The sequence below is a fragment of the Rissa tridactyla genome, chromosome 2, assembly GCF_028500815.1.
Source record: "Rissa tridactyla isolate bRisTri1 chromosome 2, bRisTri1.patW.cur.20221130, whole genome shotgun sequence".
In the NCBI taxonomy this organism is placed as follows: domain Eukaryota; kingdom Metazoa; phylum Chordata; class Aves; order Charadriiformes; family Laridae; genus Rissa; species Rissa tridactyla.
In genome coordinates, this window is record NC_071467.1 from 146,326,604 (window position 1) to 146,345,222 (window position 18,619).

General features: G+C 37.2%; 1 protein-coding gene across 1 annotated transcript in view; it reads left to right on the top strand.

The window, feature by feature from the left end:
* Positions 1-18,619, top strand: part of MALRD1 (MAM and LDL receptor class A domain containing 1) — a 273,631-nt gene that overhangs the window by 43,043 nt on the left and 211,969 nt on the right. Inside the window, exons 9-13 of the mRNA XM_054190597.1 lie at positions 393-485; positions 2,680-2,887; positions 9,731-9,877; positions 12,873-12,982; positions 18,030-18,197. Coding sequence (XP_054046572.1) covers positions 393-485; positions 2,680-2,887; positions 9,731-9,877; positions 12,873-12,982; positions 18,030-18,197 — 726 coding nt within the window. The remainder of the gene's footprint in view (positions 1-392; positions 486-2,679; positions 2,888-9,730; positions 9,878-12,872; positions 12,983-18,029; positions 18,198-18,619) is intronic.

The following is an 18,619-nucleotide window of genomic DNA, read 5'->3' on the forward strand; positions in this document are numbered from 1 at the left end:
CTAAGAAAACTAAATCTAATTATAACACACGTGATATAAGCAGTTATTTATGAAAAAGAAAATATTGTAGAGAGCACCATGGAAACATATTGTTAAATTCAGCAATAACATGGCTTAATTTACATATTAATTCACTTTAATTTTGCCAAGCCAACTCCTGATAATTATGTTATTAACCCATTTAATCACATTAAACATGTCTTGTGTCCCCTCTCTCCCATGGAGTTCAGTGCGAAGATTGCACATGAATATATGAAGCTGTCACATAGAGACACTTTGTATATAGTAGTCGTTTGGCTAGGATATGAAAAGATTGAGGACAAAAAAATGGCCTGGATAATTTATAGAGGAACAAAATTTAGCTTTATAACATCATATTCTACATTTTACAGGAGGAACATGTCTTGTGGGAAACCAACATCATGACTAAGGAGGAGTGGGTCAAAGTTGATATACAGCTACCACCACGGCTAGAAAAATTAAAGGTATGAATGAAAAGAGCGCGTGCTCAGTTTTTGAAGATGTTTCACCTTACTGTTTGTAAAGCTTCTAGGAAACTTAAATATTTGTTAAAATCATAGATACGCTGAAGGTCTTGCTGTTTTTTATTGCTTCAGTGTGAGTAACGCTCTGGCTATAGCTCAACAAAACATCTACGAAAGCATCATGTTGAAGCTGCTGGTCTTTAATCACATGCAAGAAAATGAATACCAATCTCACCATGTTTTAGTTAGTCATCTGAGGTGTTACCGATTCATTTAAATATAAATACTACTAAGTGAGATGATGTGCATGACGTTTGTGGGATTTCAGTGAGACGATGTAAACCAGTAATTATGAGAGAATATCTTCCCCTTGAATTTTCAGGCATAGAGAATAACGCAAAGTTGCAACTACTTAATTCTTAAATTAATTTACAGGATTCTATTCTAAGTAATTTTACATTTATTTTTCATAATTCTGTAAATAATCATCGTATTTTACTGCCTCAACAATCAGCTGAAATTGTAGTCTCTGTGAAAGGACAAAAATTAAGCCCACTGCAAGAACTGATATTTTGACATATATTAGAATGAATGCATTTCAGCAAGCTAGTAGGTTATAAGTAGCTGTTGTTGCCTCCCTCTCGTTTTCCAACAAGGACAAGTGTGAATCAACAACCATATGTGTATTAAGACTATCTATGGTATCTAAAAAAAAAAAAGGCTGCTGAGGCGGTGTGTATATATGTAGAAAGCCAAAACTATGCATTCTTATACAAAGATGGCAAGGATAACTTGTTCTTAGGGAAGGAAAGATACTGTCTTTAGTTATGTGACTAAGTAACATTTTCAGTGTAGCATTCTGCTGTTTGAACTGGTAGAGAATGGATATATTAGAAGGCTTTTGTCATTTTGAAGAAATTGTCTCTAGTGGAAGATAATAAGATATATCATTCTTATTGCTTAGAAAAATGCCTCTTGAGATTTCGCTCCAACCTGATTTCCAGGCTTCAGCGAGTGTGTTAAACCATTCTGCTCATGCCCCAAATCACATCTGTTCTAGTTTCCTTCTGTTTCGTCAGATACTCTTGTCCAACTTTCCTTCCACTGTGCTTTCTGCCTCTTGCACATGACTGCTTTCTGAGGCTTGTGCTCTGGTCATGTCCCAATCTGTCAAAACCCACAACTCCCTTTTTGATTTGTGCCTCCAACTTCTGCTCTTGTCTCTCAGTGCTTTCTTTCATCGAAATCTTCATCTTTCTGATGAATTCAAGCACCAAGTCTTGCTGCTTTAGCAAGGTAAAAGAAACTTGGAGAGCACAAATGAGGTAATCTCCTTGCTTTGAGACTCAGCAGAGCTGGGCTCCACAGTGGCCAGGAGCAAGAGGTGTTCTTCTGTACCTTCATTGGTCTAATCCAGCTTGAGTAAAACCTAGTCAACATGAGGGAACTCTATAGGAGAGAGAAATGCTGCTTGAATCTCTATGTCTGTGCCAACAGCAGTAAAATAAGCAGGGTCAGGGCACAGGCCCAAGGAATGCCATGTGATAGCCCATGTAATTAAAACATTAGCATGATCCCTAGCCAAGGTTTTGACTCAAGCCAATTGGCCATCTCCCAGACTGTGCCTGGAACAGTTTTAATTGTTACCAGCAGTCAGGGACCAATCCCACTGCACAGGCTGAATGCAGCCATCTTATCTGAAGTGGTGAAAGAGATATTGGTTGTTAAGCTACGCTGTTGCGATTGATTTCCTAGGACAGTTCCTAACCCTTTTTATTCACCTGTAACAGAATTTTTTTCTCTTGGGCATCTGCAAAATGAGGCCCTGAAGAGACTTCAGAGCAGAAGATGGCGTAGTTAGGATGCTACGTTTCAGGTCACTCTTCTAACAGCATGAAGTTATTGCAACTTTTTAGCTAAATGGTCATGAGATTCGGAGTTTTTCTTTAAAATAGACTTCTGCTTAACTTCACTCTTGGAATTTGTCAAACCATTTAAGTTAAAAATTTTCAGAAAATTCAACATGAGAAATAGTCATACAAAATTTCAGCTTCTGCTTTGAAATTTGTCATGGTTTTGTCATGGAAAGTATTCAGTGCTTTTTACGCATAGGACATTACTATTTTATGGAAATAAAAATAATTTTCTCTCTGTTGTCTGTTAATGCGGATATTTTAACTGTAACAATCCACAGCTTATGTTTAAAGGAACACTGCAGAGCAGGGCAGGTTTAATATGTTTGAATAGCATCCAGCTCTTGGACACTACACCGTCAGAGCCACCAGGTTTCTGCTCCTTAGAAGAATTCACCTGCACTGATGGGCAGTCCACGGAGCCTGGATCAGCCTGTGACTCTCACCCAGATTGTTCTGATGGCAGCGATGAAGATCCAGCAGCCTGCTGTAAGTGAATTACATTGCTTTAAAAGGATACTGTGCTGAAGAGTGTTTTGAAACCTAACAGGTCTGTCCAAGAAATGGCTAAAAACCTTAGTTATTATTTATATGGCTTCTTTTCACCAGAATATTTAATGATGTACGGGTTAGTGACAGTGTTCATTGCATATTCAGTAATGCATTTTTCTTCTTCCTGTTGGTTTCTCTTTCTCTCTCTGGCCTTATCAATATGTTTTGGATCCAGATAACAATTTTTTAAGTGTCTGCAGAAACGCACCATTTTGCATATTTTTTTCTTAAATGTATTCCCTACATACAACATTTATAACATCTACTTCCCTAACTTGAACAGCACTTTATAAATTGGAATTTATTTCTCAACTATTTGGTGTTCCCACTTCAGTAACAGTGTGCCAGAACTGTAGTGAATCATGACTGGGAATATAGAAGAATAATTTTAAGATTTGAAAGGAGGCTGAAAAATAATTGTCCCAGTTGAAGCGTAGCTGTTAATAGTACTAAACAAAGTGAAAATAAAGATAACTCTAAACATTAAAAAGAAATTACATTTTGCATGCAATTAATTACATTTTCTTATTTTATTTTTACCCCTTTGCCTCGGACACTGGACGTTGACATTGTGTAACTGAAAGATGAAATAACCTAGATGTAGTCAGTAGTGGGACTCACTCTTGAGATTATTGTTTCTGTCGTACTCATGTGGACAGGTCAGAAAAAATGGAGAGTGAGCAGAAGAAAGAAAAGTCAGAATGGCCTGGGGGTCTCAACACTGTCTTTTTGTGGGACCTCTAGAATTAGGGTGCTGGGGCAAGGACCGACAGGAGGCCCAGCAAGTGCAAAACCCTCTTTGATAGCTTGCCCCAGTGCTCCACTGTCTGCTGCTGTCTCTGCAGTTACCTTTGGTTTACCACGTGGCACTGATTCTTCACTAACTCCTAGTGTATTTCAGTTTAAAGAAAATATCGCCTTCCGTTGAACCTGAGACACAGGGATTGTGTGCCTCACTCTGCGTTGAGGCATTCTCGGACTGAAGATGTATCGTTTTATTGGAGCAGTGCACAAAAGTACACTCATCCTCTCAAAAAAGGGTGAAAAGGGATGTTTTTCTAAAATATAAGCAGCCCACAGAAGTTGCATGTTGCTTTGAATACTGGCTGAGAAGAAAGAAAAGAAAAAAATAGCCTTCATTAAAATAACAACAACTGTTTTTAAATTTGGCCCATTTTAATGGCTAATATTGTCTTGGGTACTTCATACATTTTTCAGGAAGGAGGACCCTAAAGGTGGGATTTAGTTCTGCAGCAGTTTGGTTGGCTTAGAAAATTCAGCTTTCTGACACTTTTTGCAGTCTTGAACAAAAGAGACTTAAAGGAAAAATCATCCTTTATTTCTGTCCTTTGTTCTTTTCCTCCTGTTATGTACATTTTCTACATGATCTTGAAACTGTCCTCCATGGTATTTAGAGTGCACTATATTTATTCACATTAATTTTCAGTAAAAATTCCTGTCTGGTACAATAGTGCATATTTTAGCCTCTATTCTTTCAGGTATTTTAGCGCATCTATCCTTGAACACATCCTCAGTAGTTTCCTTTGTTGAAGTACTCTCGTGTGCTGAAAGAGCTGACAGATCTCCATACTGAGCGAAAACAAAAGATTTTACTTAGCAATGTGAAGGATTTCCCTCTTTTTTGAGGATTATCTTTGCTTCATTATAACAGGGAAGGAAAAACAATGTTTCTCTTTGCTTATGTGAACTTGGCATGAATAGTTTTATAATAATGTGATTTTTTGCAGGAACAACCTCTGCCTGTTTTCATAAATATATATTTAAGTATATGTGACTTAAACGTATTGAAAAATTAGGAACTTGTCTAGGAAACACTTATACACATGAGTAACCACCTTTATTTGAGAAGTTTGTTGAAATCAATGACTCTAACGAAGTGATAAATCATGAAATTAATGTTTTTAGTATTAAACTCTGCATTCTCATTGTCTTATTCGACACCACTTATTTGAGATTACTTCTAAATTTCTTATTTCACCGTGACTGACAATAAGCTATCAAAACCTAGTTGTTATGCTCAAAACAGAGAAAGTGAGATACAGTACTTAGATCATTTAAAGGATTAAAAAAAAAACCCTCTTAAGCTTAATTTCCTACCTACTGTACAGGAAGTTTTGCACCAAATGCCATGCCAAATAACAAATATTTAAAGCACTATATTTAATATTATTATATATTATTTATATGTAACATACGCAATACATATAAAAACATCACAAATGATTCAGTAGCTGGCAATCCTAGCAACTTGGCAAGAAGTCTAGGAAGCGCTTGCTATTTTCAAATGATAACATATTTTGATGCAGCAGTCTTTCTGGAAATTAATTACTTATCAGCACTCACGTAGACTCAAAATGATTGTGGGGTGGGACATCCTGCAGCTCTTTCTGAAATAGTATCACCTTCTGTTTAACTTAATTAGAAACTTCCTTAAAACACCTGTCTTTAACTTGTCTGGTTTTAATTTCGCATCGCTAGTATTATCTTAAATATTCTCAGCCTTTCACAGGATTTGTATAATTTATGTATAGAAAATATGTAGAATGAAGGAAAGTTGTATAATTTTCAAGCCATGTACCTTTTACTGCATTTCGTTTACAGTAGAGCAATTTACAATTGCAAAGCCTTGCAACCTTCTATAGCAGATGAACACATATGCAAATCCTTTTATTACCAGTCAACTTTAAAGTAGAAAGAGCATTTTTTTCATCTGAAACATTTTTTTTTACTACACATGTATATGTTTGCTGTGACACGTAAATTGTCTGGAACTGTCAGCATCTGTCCATCAGTCTTGTATGTGCCTGTGGAGAAAAAGAAGCTATGCCCATATTTTTTTCAGGGTTCTTCATTGCTTATGAACACTGTGTAGCATTGCCTTTGTTTTTCAATAGAGTGCTTAACTCAAAGTAAACGTACCCTCTGCAGATCCGTGGTCGACATGAGATTCTCTTAACACCACCAGTCTCTTCACCCTAAGCAAAGTACCTGAGTAGTTTCAGGAGGAGAGAAGTCCATCTCACCTAAGAGACTACGGTGTTATGAGAGATGACCTGTGGCCATGTGTGATCTTTCTGCATGAATCCTTTAACAAATTCTAGATAAATAAAACTGATCACAAACTGCTAGGGAATGGTAAGAAGTTATATGCGTAACGCTTCCCTTCTGCAAAATGATATTAAATGTTGGCCAGAAATGGAAAAATATTAATGAAAAACTAATCACACAGAGGTGCTTTGGTCGCTGATCATACAGATAGTTTATATCCCAAATTCCTTAAGAGCTTGGGTGCTGCCACACTGAGAGAGGGTAGCAGCCTTCCTCATTCAATACTGTTAGTCGGGGAAGCAACAGCCTGACGGAGAGACGAGCTGTGTGTCCCCAGTTGTGTTCATTTGATTGAGCTACCAGAGTAGGATTGAAAAGCTTCATCCAGTTGCAGGCTAGCAAAGCTGAAGCAATGTTAGTTGGCTGGTAACTCAGCCTAGCTTTGTTTTTCACCCAGGAGGATCAAGAGGAGCTGGGAAAGGTAGAGCCATCTAGTCAAAGAAAAAACATTTCCATTTAACCTCCCACTGCTTTTGGAATACGCGCTGTGTTTCCTGTTTCTTTAAAAAAAAAAAAAAAAAAGTGGAAAAATGTTTCATATTAATTGAAAAATCTTTCCAGTGTATTTTATGACTTTAGTAAGTTCTACTTATTTTTTGAAATTCAAGGAGATGTGTTTGGGGAATGTTTTTTTTTCTCCTGGTTACCTCCTGGACTCATTGCTTATGCAGAACTGGTGTAATAATTTACTCCTTGACTAGTTGAGATATATCAGTATGCCCATATGGAAAAAAAAAAAATATTTTTCAGACTTGGCATGTTATTAAAATGAAAGCAGGTTGCTGATTCCTTTCTGATTTCTTTTCTGTTTTTCTGAATTATAGATAGATGAATGTCCAAAAATGAGAATTAACTGGTTTTGCTTTCAGAATGTGGAAAATTTTTCTGCAGTTTGAATCCAGTGAAATACTCCCAATGAAATGAAAAACATAAGCTCTGATGGTAAGAGGTGCAGTAGGAAAGGACATAATATATCAGAAATATGCTTTACTGTCTGTTTAACTTACATAATTGCAGTATGATTCCTCAAAAAATATAGGTTGTGCAGTCACTTATTTTCCAACTATGGATAGTGAAACACTCCCTATAATCACTTGAAGGTTCCAATAAAAATTTAGAAAAACACTCTGAATAATAAAAATTATGCCCTGTTTTGATGGGAAAGGAACATTTTTTAGAGTTTATAAATGTTTGAGCAATGAAAAACTGCAGTGAGAAACTGTCTTACTTGGATTTGGGTCTCAGCCAAAGTACAGAACTTTTTTTCAAGCTTGATTAAACATTTACAAGCACCCCTCAGGTTTTTAGAATTAAGTAGGGATAAAATTTAAGTGAAACTGTTAACTCAGACAACAGGGTTTAACTCACTTTTATAGCCTAGCTGTTCCCTAACATAGTAATACTTTAAAAAATGAAGTATCACTTCCAGAAACTACATATGGTGGAGCACTTGGGCTTGGTAAGTGACTCCGGCCCAGTGTCTCTGCATGAATGGATATTTCTGTACAGCTTGTCATTTTGCAAACACAGGTGCAATGAAAAACATGGTCAACATTATCGTGTTTAGTAAACTGGAGCTGCATTTTTTTTATTCCCTCCCCCCCCCCCCCCCCCCCGCCCCAAACCAAACCAAACCAAACCAAAACTGAAAGCACACTGCCATGAATGTTCTTCCTACTTTTATAACTGGACAAATAATTTGATTTGGAATTGCCTCTTTTTGTGTGTGCATGTCTTTTTTTTTTTATATATATATATTTTTCCCATTGCTTGTATATTCAACCTAAAAGATGGTGTTTACACTTTTATTTCTAAATCCATACTATTAGAAGAAATTCCACTAGTAGCTACCAATGTAAAAAATTATGATTTCACCAGACTTCACTCTTTCCTGTTGACCATCAAGAGCAGTGATGTGCTCTGTCTGATTACAGCCTTGCTGCTTCACAAATTCTTTTAGTAAACAATTTCCAAATGTACCTTCAACAGTCAGCTTTTCACTATGAGCGCAGTGAAAGGCCCTGAGCCTGATACTGAGCTATATTAAATGGCAACAGATCTGGTGTCATCAGGACATGAAAGAAGTTGTTTACATTGTGATAACAACTCTTCTTGCAGTCCTAAGTACCTCTAGTTAAAAGAAAATGATAATAATAATAATAAAAAAAAAATAATCCCATGCTAAATACCTTATTGAGCAGTAAAATATTAATAAATACTACCATATACTCTTTCATATTTAAAATGTTATTTTAACTTCGGCTTGCCATTTTCTTTCCAGGAACAGACTTTTGGTTGCTTACTATATAACAGAGTAAGTTCTTTGTGTCTATGAGGTCATTCATTGATTCTTTTTGGACATTACTATGCAGGCACTGGAGTCAGCTTCTCACGCAGACCTTTTGCAGGGTTTAGGGGAGGCCTGAGGAAAGAGATGTTTAAGGAAAGAATGTTTGCTTTTTTGTGTCATGTTGGTTCTCTCAAGGCTGCTTAGCTAAGGAAAGCACAATGCCTAGACATAGTACTAATTACCGTACAGCAAAACAGACTTTGATATCAATGTGCATGTTCTACCTTAATGTATTAGGAATTGAAGTCTAATTAACAAGGTCCCTTGTCAAAAGCATGAGAATTCTGTAATGAAATGAGTTAAACAAGTTTTATGTTTAACTAATATACTGCATTAAACAGGAAAGCATGCTCCATCAGATTTTAATGTACATAGTGAATCCAGATAAGAGATATTGATATTTGTGATTTATTTTATATCTTCTGATTTAACCGCTCAAATAACCTCTTTATACTACTACCATAGTGCTTCAACAATGATGCATTTAATTTTGGTTTTGTACAATCTGAGAACTGGAGTAGTACGTATAATCACACCTGAGGCTGATATGGTAGGATAAATGTGCCATGAAGTCTGGAAAGTGCCAAGTATACTTCAAAAGCAACTTTTACAATTGTGATAAGTGACCCAAAGGGTTAAGTATAGCACTTTGTGAAGCTGTTCTGGACTAGGAAAGAAAACTCTTAGATTATACAATTTTCTTATCAAAATAATTAATTTCACTCAAGAAATGAAAGAGTGTGTGAGATTGTTAGGCAGTTTAAGCTGGTCTAATCCATACCAACTAGGAAAATGGTCCTTTACTTTGCAATAAAAATTTCTAGGAGACGTAAATAATTCATAAATTTAAATCTCATTTTCAAAAATAAATTAAGTAGAAGCTTAATTCGTCTTCACTTTCAATGTATTCAAAGCACTAAATAAATCAGGTTTTTTCCACACATTTATAATTAACTTTCCAGTAAAATTCATCTTTTAAAAATACATAATATTACGTTCATAATCTGTCAGCAGCCTATGCACAGGTCTCATATGTAATTTGATATAGATTATTCTCTTACAGGTGGTTTCCTTCATGGTTCTGAGCTTGATTAAACAGAGAAGGGCCTGCATGACTTGCTACTTGTATTCTTTTCTGCTACTTGTATTTCTCATCTGAATAGTCTGGATGTCAGTGAAACATAACGGTGCTTCTTTATGACTCCCTGTACATCCACATGCAAACCAGTCGTAGTTCTGGTGTTAAACTGTTGTAGTAAATTCAACTTAATTCTCTCTTATTATTGTTGTTCTTACAACAGCTAATTACACTATATGTGATTTTGAGACTGACCTCTGTGGATGGAAGCCACTAAGCTTAGATGATTCTGACTGGAACATAATGAAGGAAGAGGCGTCCTTTGACAGGAGACTTCCCGGCAGAGGTCATACAACTAATACTGGGAGTGGTGAGATTTCTTTTATTATTATTATTTTCCTCTTTCTCTGATGAGTATTTGTACTTGTAAATGGTGACAGACAGACAAGAAAAACTGATTTGAAATGGATGCTATGCAGTATGTGTGTAACATAGGTAATGTTACAGAAAGCTGGTCTTTTGGGGACGCTCACTCTTAAATGTGATTTGGTTACTATGGCTTTGTAACCTTCATTTTCTGCTGGGGCAACCAATGAGGTATGAGACTTGATGCAGCCTTAGTTTTTTGAGATTCTGACCTTTGAACTGACGTAGCTAACTTTGTTCGTGCATATCGTAAGCATATTTGTACCAAATATTCACACAGGGACCATTCTTGAAAACTTGATTTGGACAAAATATGACTGTAGCTTTCTGCAGAGTGCAGGTAAATTAATCAGTTTTGTCTGGGGAAAAACAGAGTGAATGTAATACCCTCTGAACTGTTATTCTTCCTTCATCCCATAGCTGCTATACAATGCATTCGGCTGGAAAAAGTTTATTCCAGTAGAGGGTTGTTTTAAAGTGTTTTTTCCAAAATGAAAACGTTATTACAGCGTATTGTATATAACTAAAATTGCCTAGCATGTTTGTCATTGTCAAATAATAGTGGTAAATATTCTGTTACTTCAGTTTTTAAAATGTATCTATTACCCTGCTTCCAGCGGAGATTAGATTACTTTAAAATCTGGGTTACAGTTCAATACCCCTTTAAGTTAAATTTTTTTAACGATGTATATCATTTTACAGCCAGACCTCCACACTTCTCTCCTGTGTTCATATTAAAGGAATGTGAAATATTAAGTATTCCACCTTGAGCATTCAAAGTAGAGGAATTCCAGGATTAAAATTCACCTGAGCAAACCATAGTGGGGTGCGAGTGTGTGTGTGCAAATCCAAAGGCAGTTCTATATAATAACTCTAACGCATAATCATATGCCTTTTTTTTCTATTGGTCCCCAAGTGATGAAGTGCACCAAAGTTGCTATTTGCTTTCCCAGCAGCTATTTGGTATTTTATTTTATTGTCTCTCTAGAGTGGCACTTGGTCTGCATTACTGCATTGTCCGCAAACATTGCTGTCACAGCTCCTGAACTCTCAGAGATCTAGAGAAGGGCACTGATGCACCCATGTCTTTCCCATGTGGGTTATTGCAGGTGCTGCTGAGACCTGAGGTGCAATGTGGTCATAATGAAGGCTGCTGGTAGAAACATCTGCTCTGCAGCCTAAGCAGCACGTTAAATTAGCCCATATGGAACTATGTGCTGCTGCATTTAAGCTGCTTTGATACCTGAATCAGTGCAAGTTAGGTTCGCATCTTTATATGTTGCTGCAAGCTGAAGCCTCAAGCACATCTTGAGGTTACCATGCAGCACCTCTCAAGCCCAGTAATGATGCATTCCCCATATAAGTTAGTGCAAATGTCTTCCTGAGGTGGTTTTGTACCCATCTATCACTGTGCCTGCTATAGCCACACCATGGCTTTAGAAATTGGCTTCCAGAATTTGAGCAAGTTTTTGACAACATTAAGTTAAGGTCCTTCAGGTTGCAACAGTTGCCTCTGATACTGCAGTGTTCATCTCTCTTGTCTCCTGGGGAGGGCAGCAGCAAATTTTGATTAATGAAGATCTTAACAAGGCTACTGTAGAGCCTCAGCTGCAAATTAAAAGAGGATCCTTTGAAGTACTCTTGCATTCCAATGAGGGAAGCTTCCCTGGCGCTGTGGAGAGCAGCACGCCGGTTTGTACAGGGGGCTGTAACGGTCACCTCTTTGTGCCAGCCTTGCTAAAGCGATGCGATTATTCACGTGGGGCTGGGCTTAACCCTCTGCTTCATTACGTATCCATGGGAAATAAATGGCTAAGGAGTATGACTGTGGCAGCACAATAGCTGATTTTCCAAGATGTAAGGCAATATGTGTAATATCAATGCGCAAACAAACCGAGCCTTTAGTGTTGTTTTGCATAGACTTTCATGAAAAAGTCTCAGTATTCAGCAAAGGCAGCACTGACGGCATTCAAAATATGCTGCTTTAGGGCCCCTTGAAGATGTTTATCCTTCCCTACCTTTGTCTGAAGCACATCTGCTGTAGTTCAAATCCAAAGGCAGTTCGTTTGCCAGAGTTCAGATTAGATCTTTAATTAAGCTTTCATCCCCACTAGCACAGACAACAATGTCAAGTCTGTGGACCCCATGAGAAAATATAGCTTATTCCATTGGCTCCCATGGTCTGCAACATTGTTAGCATGCTTAAAACTGGCTGGGCTGCACTGACAGTGAATACTGTACCCTAAAGGAAATGAATTTTTGTTCTAAATTCTGTTTGAACCATTATTTAAGCCAATTAAAACGTGTCCTTTAGGGATCCCAGCTGAGGTCTGTGCTGTTTGATCTCCAGGCTGCTCTGTGTTGCAGCTCCTGCGGTCCCTTCGCTCTCCCCAGCCTGTGCGGAGAGCAGAAGGGCACCGTGCGAAGGTGATGGGAAGTAGTTGTAGAGTTTGGAGGAGGGAGGTCTTAAGATTTTTGCCTAAAGAGGGCAGATAAAATAAATACATCCAGTGTGTCTACCCAGTAATGCCCTCACAGAAGTAACTCCCTTTGCAGGGCTCTGTATTTACTTCCTCAGGTTTAAGCGCTTGCAGGCACCATGACAGGGTGGTCTTGGCAATGTCTGTCCAAATACCCGTTTTTCCTTCCTGCTCTTTCCTCATCTTTGGACTCAGTCCGTTAATTTTACAGTGGAGGAAAGAGACAGGAGCGTTTAGCAATTCTATTTTGTCTTTGCCTACACAGACATTGGTTGTCGCAGCCTTTTACAAGACCCAGCTCGTTATCCACGGAGACTGAACCAGTCAAAGCTGTTTTGGTTGTTTACATTTATGAATAAGCTTTATGTGCCACATAGAGCACATAATTACATCTCTGAGGTAGCTATTTGCCATTGGAGCGTGACACATTTCTCATATTTCTTTGATTTTTGTTTACAGGAGCATTCATTTACTTCAGTGGATCACATAACATGAACACAAAGATGGCCATATCTCATCTGGGGAGCCCTTTGGTTGTCAAATTGTCCCCTGGGCTTTCCTGCTGCCAGGTAACAGTTTGATATTAACTGTCCCTACCTTTGTAAGCTACCACTCACCTGATGTGCAGATCTGGTATTCTTCGTGCTGTAAATGTTGCTGCTGAAAAACTGGCTCCATTTCAACACCAGTGGAAAGAGCTGGAGACTAATTCTTTGGGAGAAGGGAGATGCAGCAAGCTTTTTACTGCTTTGCTACCAAATTTTAATATCCGATTGTTATTCTTTCCAAAGCATCCACCAGATAACTCAGATTTAAGGCTATGCTTCAGGTTTTTGTATGCTGTGAGAAACTGAGCTGGACAACAACGTCAGGGCCATATCAACTCACAGTCAAAGCAGCCTTTCAAGCAAAAGCTGGCAAAGGGTCGCGCTGTCATCTGTAGGCAGGAAAGGCTCACACATCCAGCATCCCATAGCAGGAGACCTGTGATCTGAAGTCGCTTTATAGATTAACTATGATGGTGTGACCAGAGAGAATTATCTACCATGCTCCAGACACCTACTAAATTTTAATTGATGGTTTGAGGAGGATGCTTCTCAAGCCGATCAGCGCAGAACTGGAGAGTTTACCTTGAAGTGCTTTTTTCGTCAAACATCTTCTGGCTCTGTAGAGGATCACAACCAGCCAGGATGGTGGTTTATATGAGAAACTAGAAGGTTACCTGGAAAAAAATGGGTCAAGAGGGCTAAAAGATAGAAAAATCTTAGATGAAAAACGAAAATACAGTTTTATAACTAGAATGTTGGAATTTTTAATAAAATACATATTTTTATAATAGAATTTGGAGAAATATATTAAATATATATAATTATATTATTAAAGAACATAATACAAGAAAACATTCCTAACTGTATATTTGTTTATCCTTTTGGCCACTGAATAAAGTGAATAGATGTTGTAGAGTTTTATAAGTTTTTTTTATTTTTTTCTGAGGTTTCTTTTGTTTTCTATTCTGGAACTTTCCTGAGTTTATGCCATACTGGGAAGAAGCCAAGTAGTGTAGTTACGGTGTTATGTTTTTTCTGCTACTGCATAGTGCCTCCTGATTTAAGAAGTCACAGAGAAGAAAAGGAAAAGATAGGGAGAGATTGCCAAAAATAATTTTATTGTGTTCAGTGGCAAAAAGAGGCTTTAGAGAAACAAAATAAAATTTAGACTGGTTGCTTAATTTTTCAGACCCAACGTAGAATAGAAACTGTAATTTTATGTAGGAAAACTTTTTTCAAAAATAAAAATGCCAGAAAACAATTTGTGGAGGAACTGTGTTTAGAAGGCCCAACAAATATCAGAATTTTATTCCAGCAGGACCTAGGCTTCTCTAGCATTTTTGTAGTGTAAAGAACCTGAAACAAGTGTTGGCTTAGATAAATCTGTCTTCCTTGAGACTATCTGACTTGAACTGTGCACATCAATGAGTCACCAGATCTCAGCTGAATAGTTGCAACTTGCAGCTGAGGAGTAGAAGCCTCTTAAACAATTTTAAGAACAGCACCTTGCTGTCGCTTAATGCACTCTCTCAGTTCTTAATGTTCACATAGCTTCTTAGGGTTTTGAAGAATCAGAAATCAAATAGATGCAGAATGAAATCAAGCAAAGTGCTGCTGCAGAGAACACAGAAGGCCTCTCAGCATCCCACCTGAGCCCTGTGTGTTGCATTACTCCCCAGATACCAACAGCCTTTCTAAGCACAGTGGCTTCATTCAGGCCGTTCCATATCTCTTTTGTAGACTTTGATACTGAGTAGATAAGCACCTTTCAAGATCAGATTAACTTATCTTAGAATTCCTTAAGGTGAACTGGGCACAACTGTGTGTGAATCAATGAATCACTCTGGTTAGATCTATTGCAGAGTTTGGTCTGCATTCAAAACAAATACGAATGCAGCAGGGATGCACATGCGTTTCTCTGGTTCAAAGTCAGAAAATAAACTATTTTTCATTTTGAGTATACACGTATGTAATGTATTTAAAGTTCCTAGATTCAACAAAAATGAGGGCAAGTTCTTATCCTGCTATACATGTCTGAAAAAAGAATGTTTTTGAAGACTGGAAGCCTGGCTTTCTGCCACATTTTCCCTGCAGACTTTTATTTCTGGGAAAGAGTAAGGAGTAGGGGTTGCTCATTAGGATGTGTATTGGTCTGTTATGCTCTTTGCGTATAAATGTGAGATGTTGCCCTCTGTTGGATGTCCCACTGAGAGGATAAAAGAATCTACATAAAGGGATCTATGTTTATTAATAGCTTTACAAGTTCTTTGGCTCCAGTTGTTTAAAAAAAGAAAGAAAGAAAGAAAATTGGAGTTGAGGGATAACAGTTTTATATTGTGCCTTGCTGGCTAATTGAAGCTTAGAAGTAACTTCTTTCTGCAGCTTCTTGTAGATGAGTCATTCTGTAGATGTCAGCTAAGAAACATCTTCATTTAGCTCAAGTCTTTGGAGCTGTAGAAGCAAATTTCTAGTCCTAGCCGTCTGCTTACAGCTTTTTAATGGACAGAGTAGTCATTGTAACATAGAACGTGTAGACATAGGGAGGGAGGGTAACTATTTCTTACGTAATGAAAACATAAATTTGTTTGAAAAGCTGTTTTATAAACATAAACCTTACATCTAGATCGTTTAGGGTATAGTTCTTCAAACAACTCATTGGGAAAAGTGTTTGTATACGTGCTTTCTGGTGTGGGGGGAAAAAGTTACATGAAAGTATTTCAATTTATTAATAAGTTTTGAGATTATTTTATATAATACATGATATTCGGTGTGGGAAGAAACACTATGGGAAATTGAGAGACCAAGTCCAACAGCCATGAAGCCAGAAGACATAAAAAAGTAACAGTGTGTTGTAACAAGAATATTTCCACCAGTAACTACGGATCTACTTTGTACTATGTAAAACAAGCAAAGAGAAACCCTCCCTTCATCCATAGAAGAGGTTGTGTCTTTGGGGTATTTGTTAATTTTATGGATTAAGTTCAGGTCCAGAAGTGAAAGGTAGTGAATCCACATGCATGATGATTTTCAGGTTAATAGTCAATGATCTGAATGTAAGGCGTTCTCAAATTCATCAATCCTGTTCTTCAACTTCCTTGGCACACCAAGGGTCTACGGCTTTAACAAAGACGTTAATATGGTAATTTATTGAGGAGAAGACACCTCTCAGAGTCTGGTTACTCTTAAACTAGTACTTTCCTTGAAAGTTATAAATAAAAAGTATGTCTTGGGGACAAATAAGGAGGAGACATGAAAGGGGACATTGTTGGGGATATGGCTGGAGAAGTACCTATGGAAGGACGTGGTCCATCCTAGAGAAGGTATGGCTCTGAGAGGACTGCAGCTACGGGTGACCCATGCTGGGACATGGACACCCCCAAGAGACTGTGCCTGTGGGTTGCATATGTTGGAGTGGGGACACCCCAGAGGGACTGTGGCCTGTCAAAGCCCTGAGCTGAAGCAGGGGAAGAAGAGTAAGAAGCAGTGAACAGAGGAGGGGAACTTGTAGGGAGCACCAGAAAAACACCCATTGATCACATGCCCAAACTCCTGTTCCACCTGTTGCCTCACCAAAGGAATTGGGCAAGACTGCGTATAACCTGCTGCAAAAATTACGCAAATAAAGACTAGGAAGGGGACAGGCTAAATGTTTGACTTAAACTGCTCTGGGGAGAGGGAAGGAAAGGTGTTTGCTCAACTATGTGTTTAAGCATTTGTTTTCTTTTTCTTTTCTTTTTTTTTCTCAGTAGCCCAACCAGTGATTAAAAGTTGGTTTTGGTTTTGTTTTTTTTTTTTTTTTAATTCACAGTAAATTAAATAAAAATTACATCACCACCTTAAGGCTGTTTTGACTGTTACAGTCCCTAATATAATGCTTTTCCACAACCTGTAGAGCTTTTGTGTCAGCTATCTTGCTCAAATAGAAGTACTTTAATTGTTTCATGTCTAACTGAAAGCTGGCTAACACATGCATCTGTGTTTGTCCTGAGGCTAAGATGGGTTTTCTTGTATTTGTTATTGTCTTGCAAAAAATACGTTTCATTTGGCAGTTTGCACAAAATGGTCTGTATTTTTTAACTCTGTTTAAAAGTTGATATAATGTTAAAAAATAAAACGAAACTTTGTCTCTCGTAGTGTGATGATCCAAGATTCACAGTGTAAGATCATATGAAGATAGGCAGAGAATTGGGCAGGAAGAGCTATTTTGTTTTACCTTCTTGTTTTACCTTCACAAAGTTTCAAGTATTATTCAAGGCTTTTGCAGGGAAGTAGAGAGTCTGCATTTGAAGTAATTTTAGTCTTTCACGGTGTGAAGAAGCAGGAAGGACTTGGGGAATGAAAAAAAATCTTGGAAAATCTTATTTTTTCCCTGAAGTATTTGTCTGGGTAGTATTTAAAAAAATATAATTAAATGCATCAAGTTTATTCTGTATTGAAATGGAAGCATAGTGAACTGGACTTCTCACTGTTTTCTGGTCTTCTTTGCTTCTTTTTTGTAGCTGCATTCACCTACAGTTGTTTTTTCTTTCCATGTATTGGTCCACTTGTTTCAGATCAATAGATTATTTTAAACAACTGAGTTCAGGTAATTTTCAGTTGTGTTGCATGTGGAAATAGAAGATCAGAAGGTTTCTTTTATATAAGCACCTCCACTGTTGCACTTCTGAGCTTAACGTACTTATGAAGCTGTCCTATATTCAGCATTTGTAAAAAAAAAAAAAAAAAAAAAAAAAAAAAAAAAAAAAAAAAAAATCTTTGAGATGTTTCTAAGTCCTTACTAAGCTAAAAAGAGTTAAGGGATGTCATATCAGTTGGTCTGCATAAGTTGATAGATACAAGTTAAAAGTAAGTTTTAAAAATAAGCTTTACTTTTAATTATGGTTTTATCTTTGGATACAATGCTGCTCCTCAACATGCCATAGTTTCATATATCTCCTTTTGCGCCGAGGCTGTGTTTAGACCTGTCATGTCACTCTGAGTTATAATGTATGTTTATGAGTTGGTCCTGAATTTATTGCAGATTGGTGATATAGTTTTTAAAGTGTTTCATTAAAAAATCTTTCAACAGGTAAGGTTTTGGTACTGGTTATCTCAGGATTCTCAGCTTTCTGTCTTTAAGAGAACTGCATCAGATGGCAATTTGGAAAAACTGCGTGACATTTCAGGATTGCCTGAAATGCAGTGGACAAAAGTGAATATACCTATAGAAAGTGCAGCTGAAGACTTAACTTTTCAGGTAATTAGAAACTACATGTACATTGCTTCCGAAAAGTTACTCTAATTTGGCCTTTAGAATTAATTTACTTTCATAATGAAATATAAAAAGAGAACTTCTGTTCCTTTAATGCTCACATATATAAAAAAAATAATAAATCCATTTATCTCTTTCAATAGATGTAGCTATTAAAGAACATCACCATTGTTTCAGTATTGTATACGTTAGAATCACCTTTTTGTAACAAAAATCAAGTAGCAATAGCACAGTAGATTTTATAAAATGAGCTTGCTATAAAAACTACTGATCAGAGTGAGGGCCTAATTATGTTAGCTAAAGGCAGAAGTGCAGATACTTCAATTTGCAGCATTGACTGCAGAAACAATTAGCAGTTTTTGAGTTTCATTTTATTTTTACATAATCTAAGGCTGTTACACTTTACT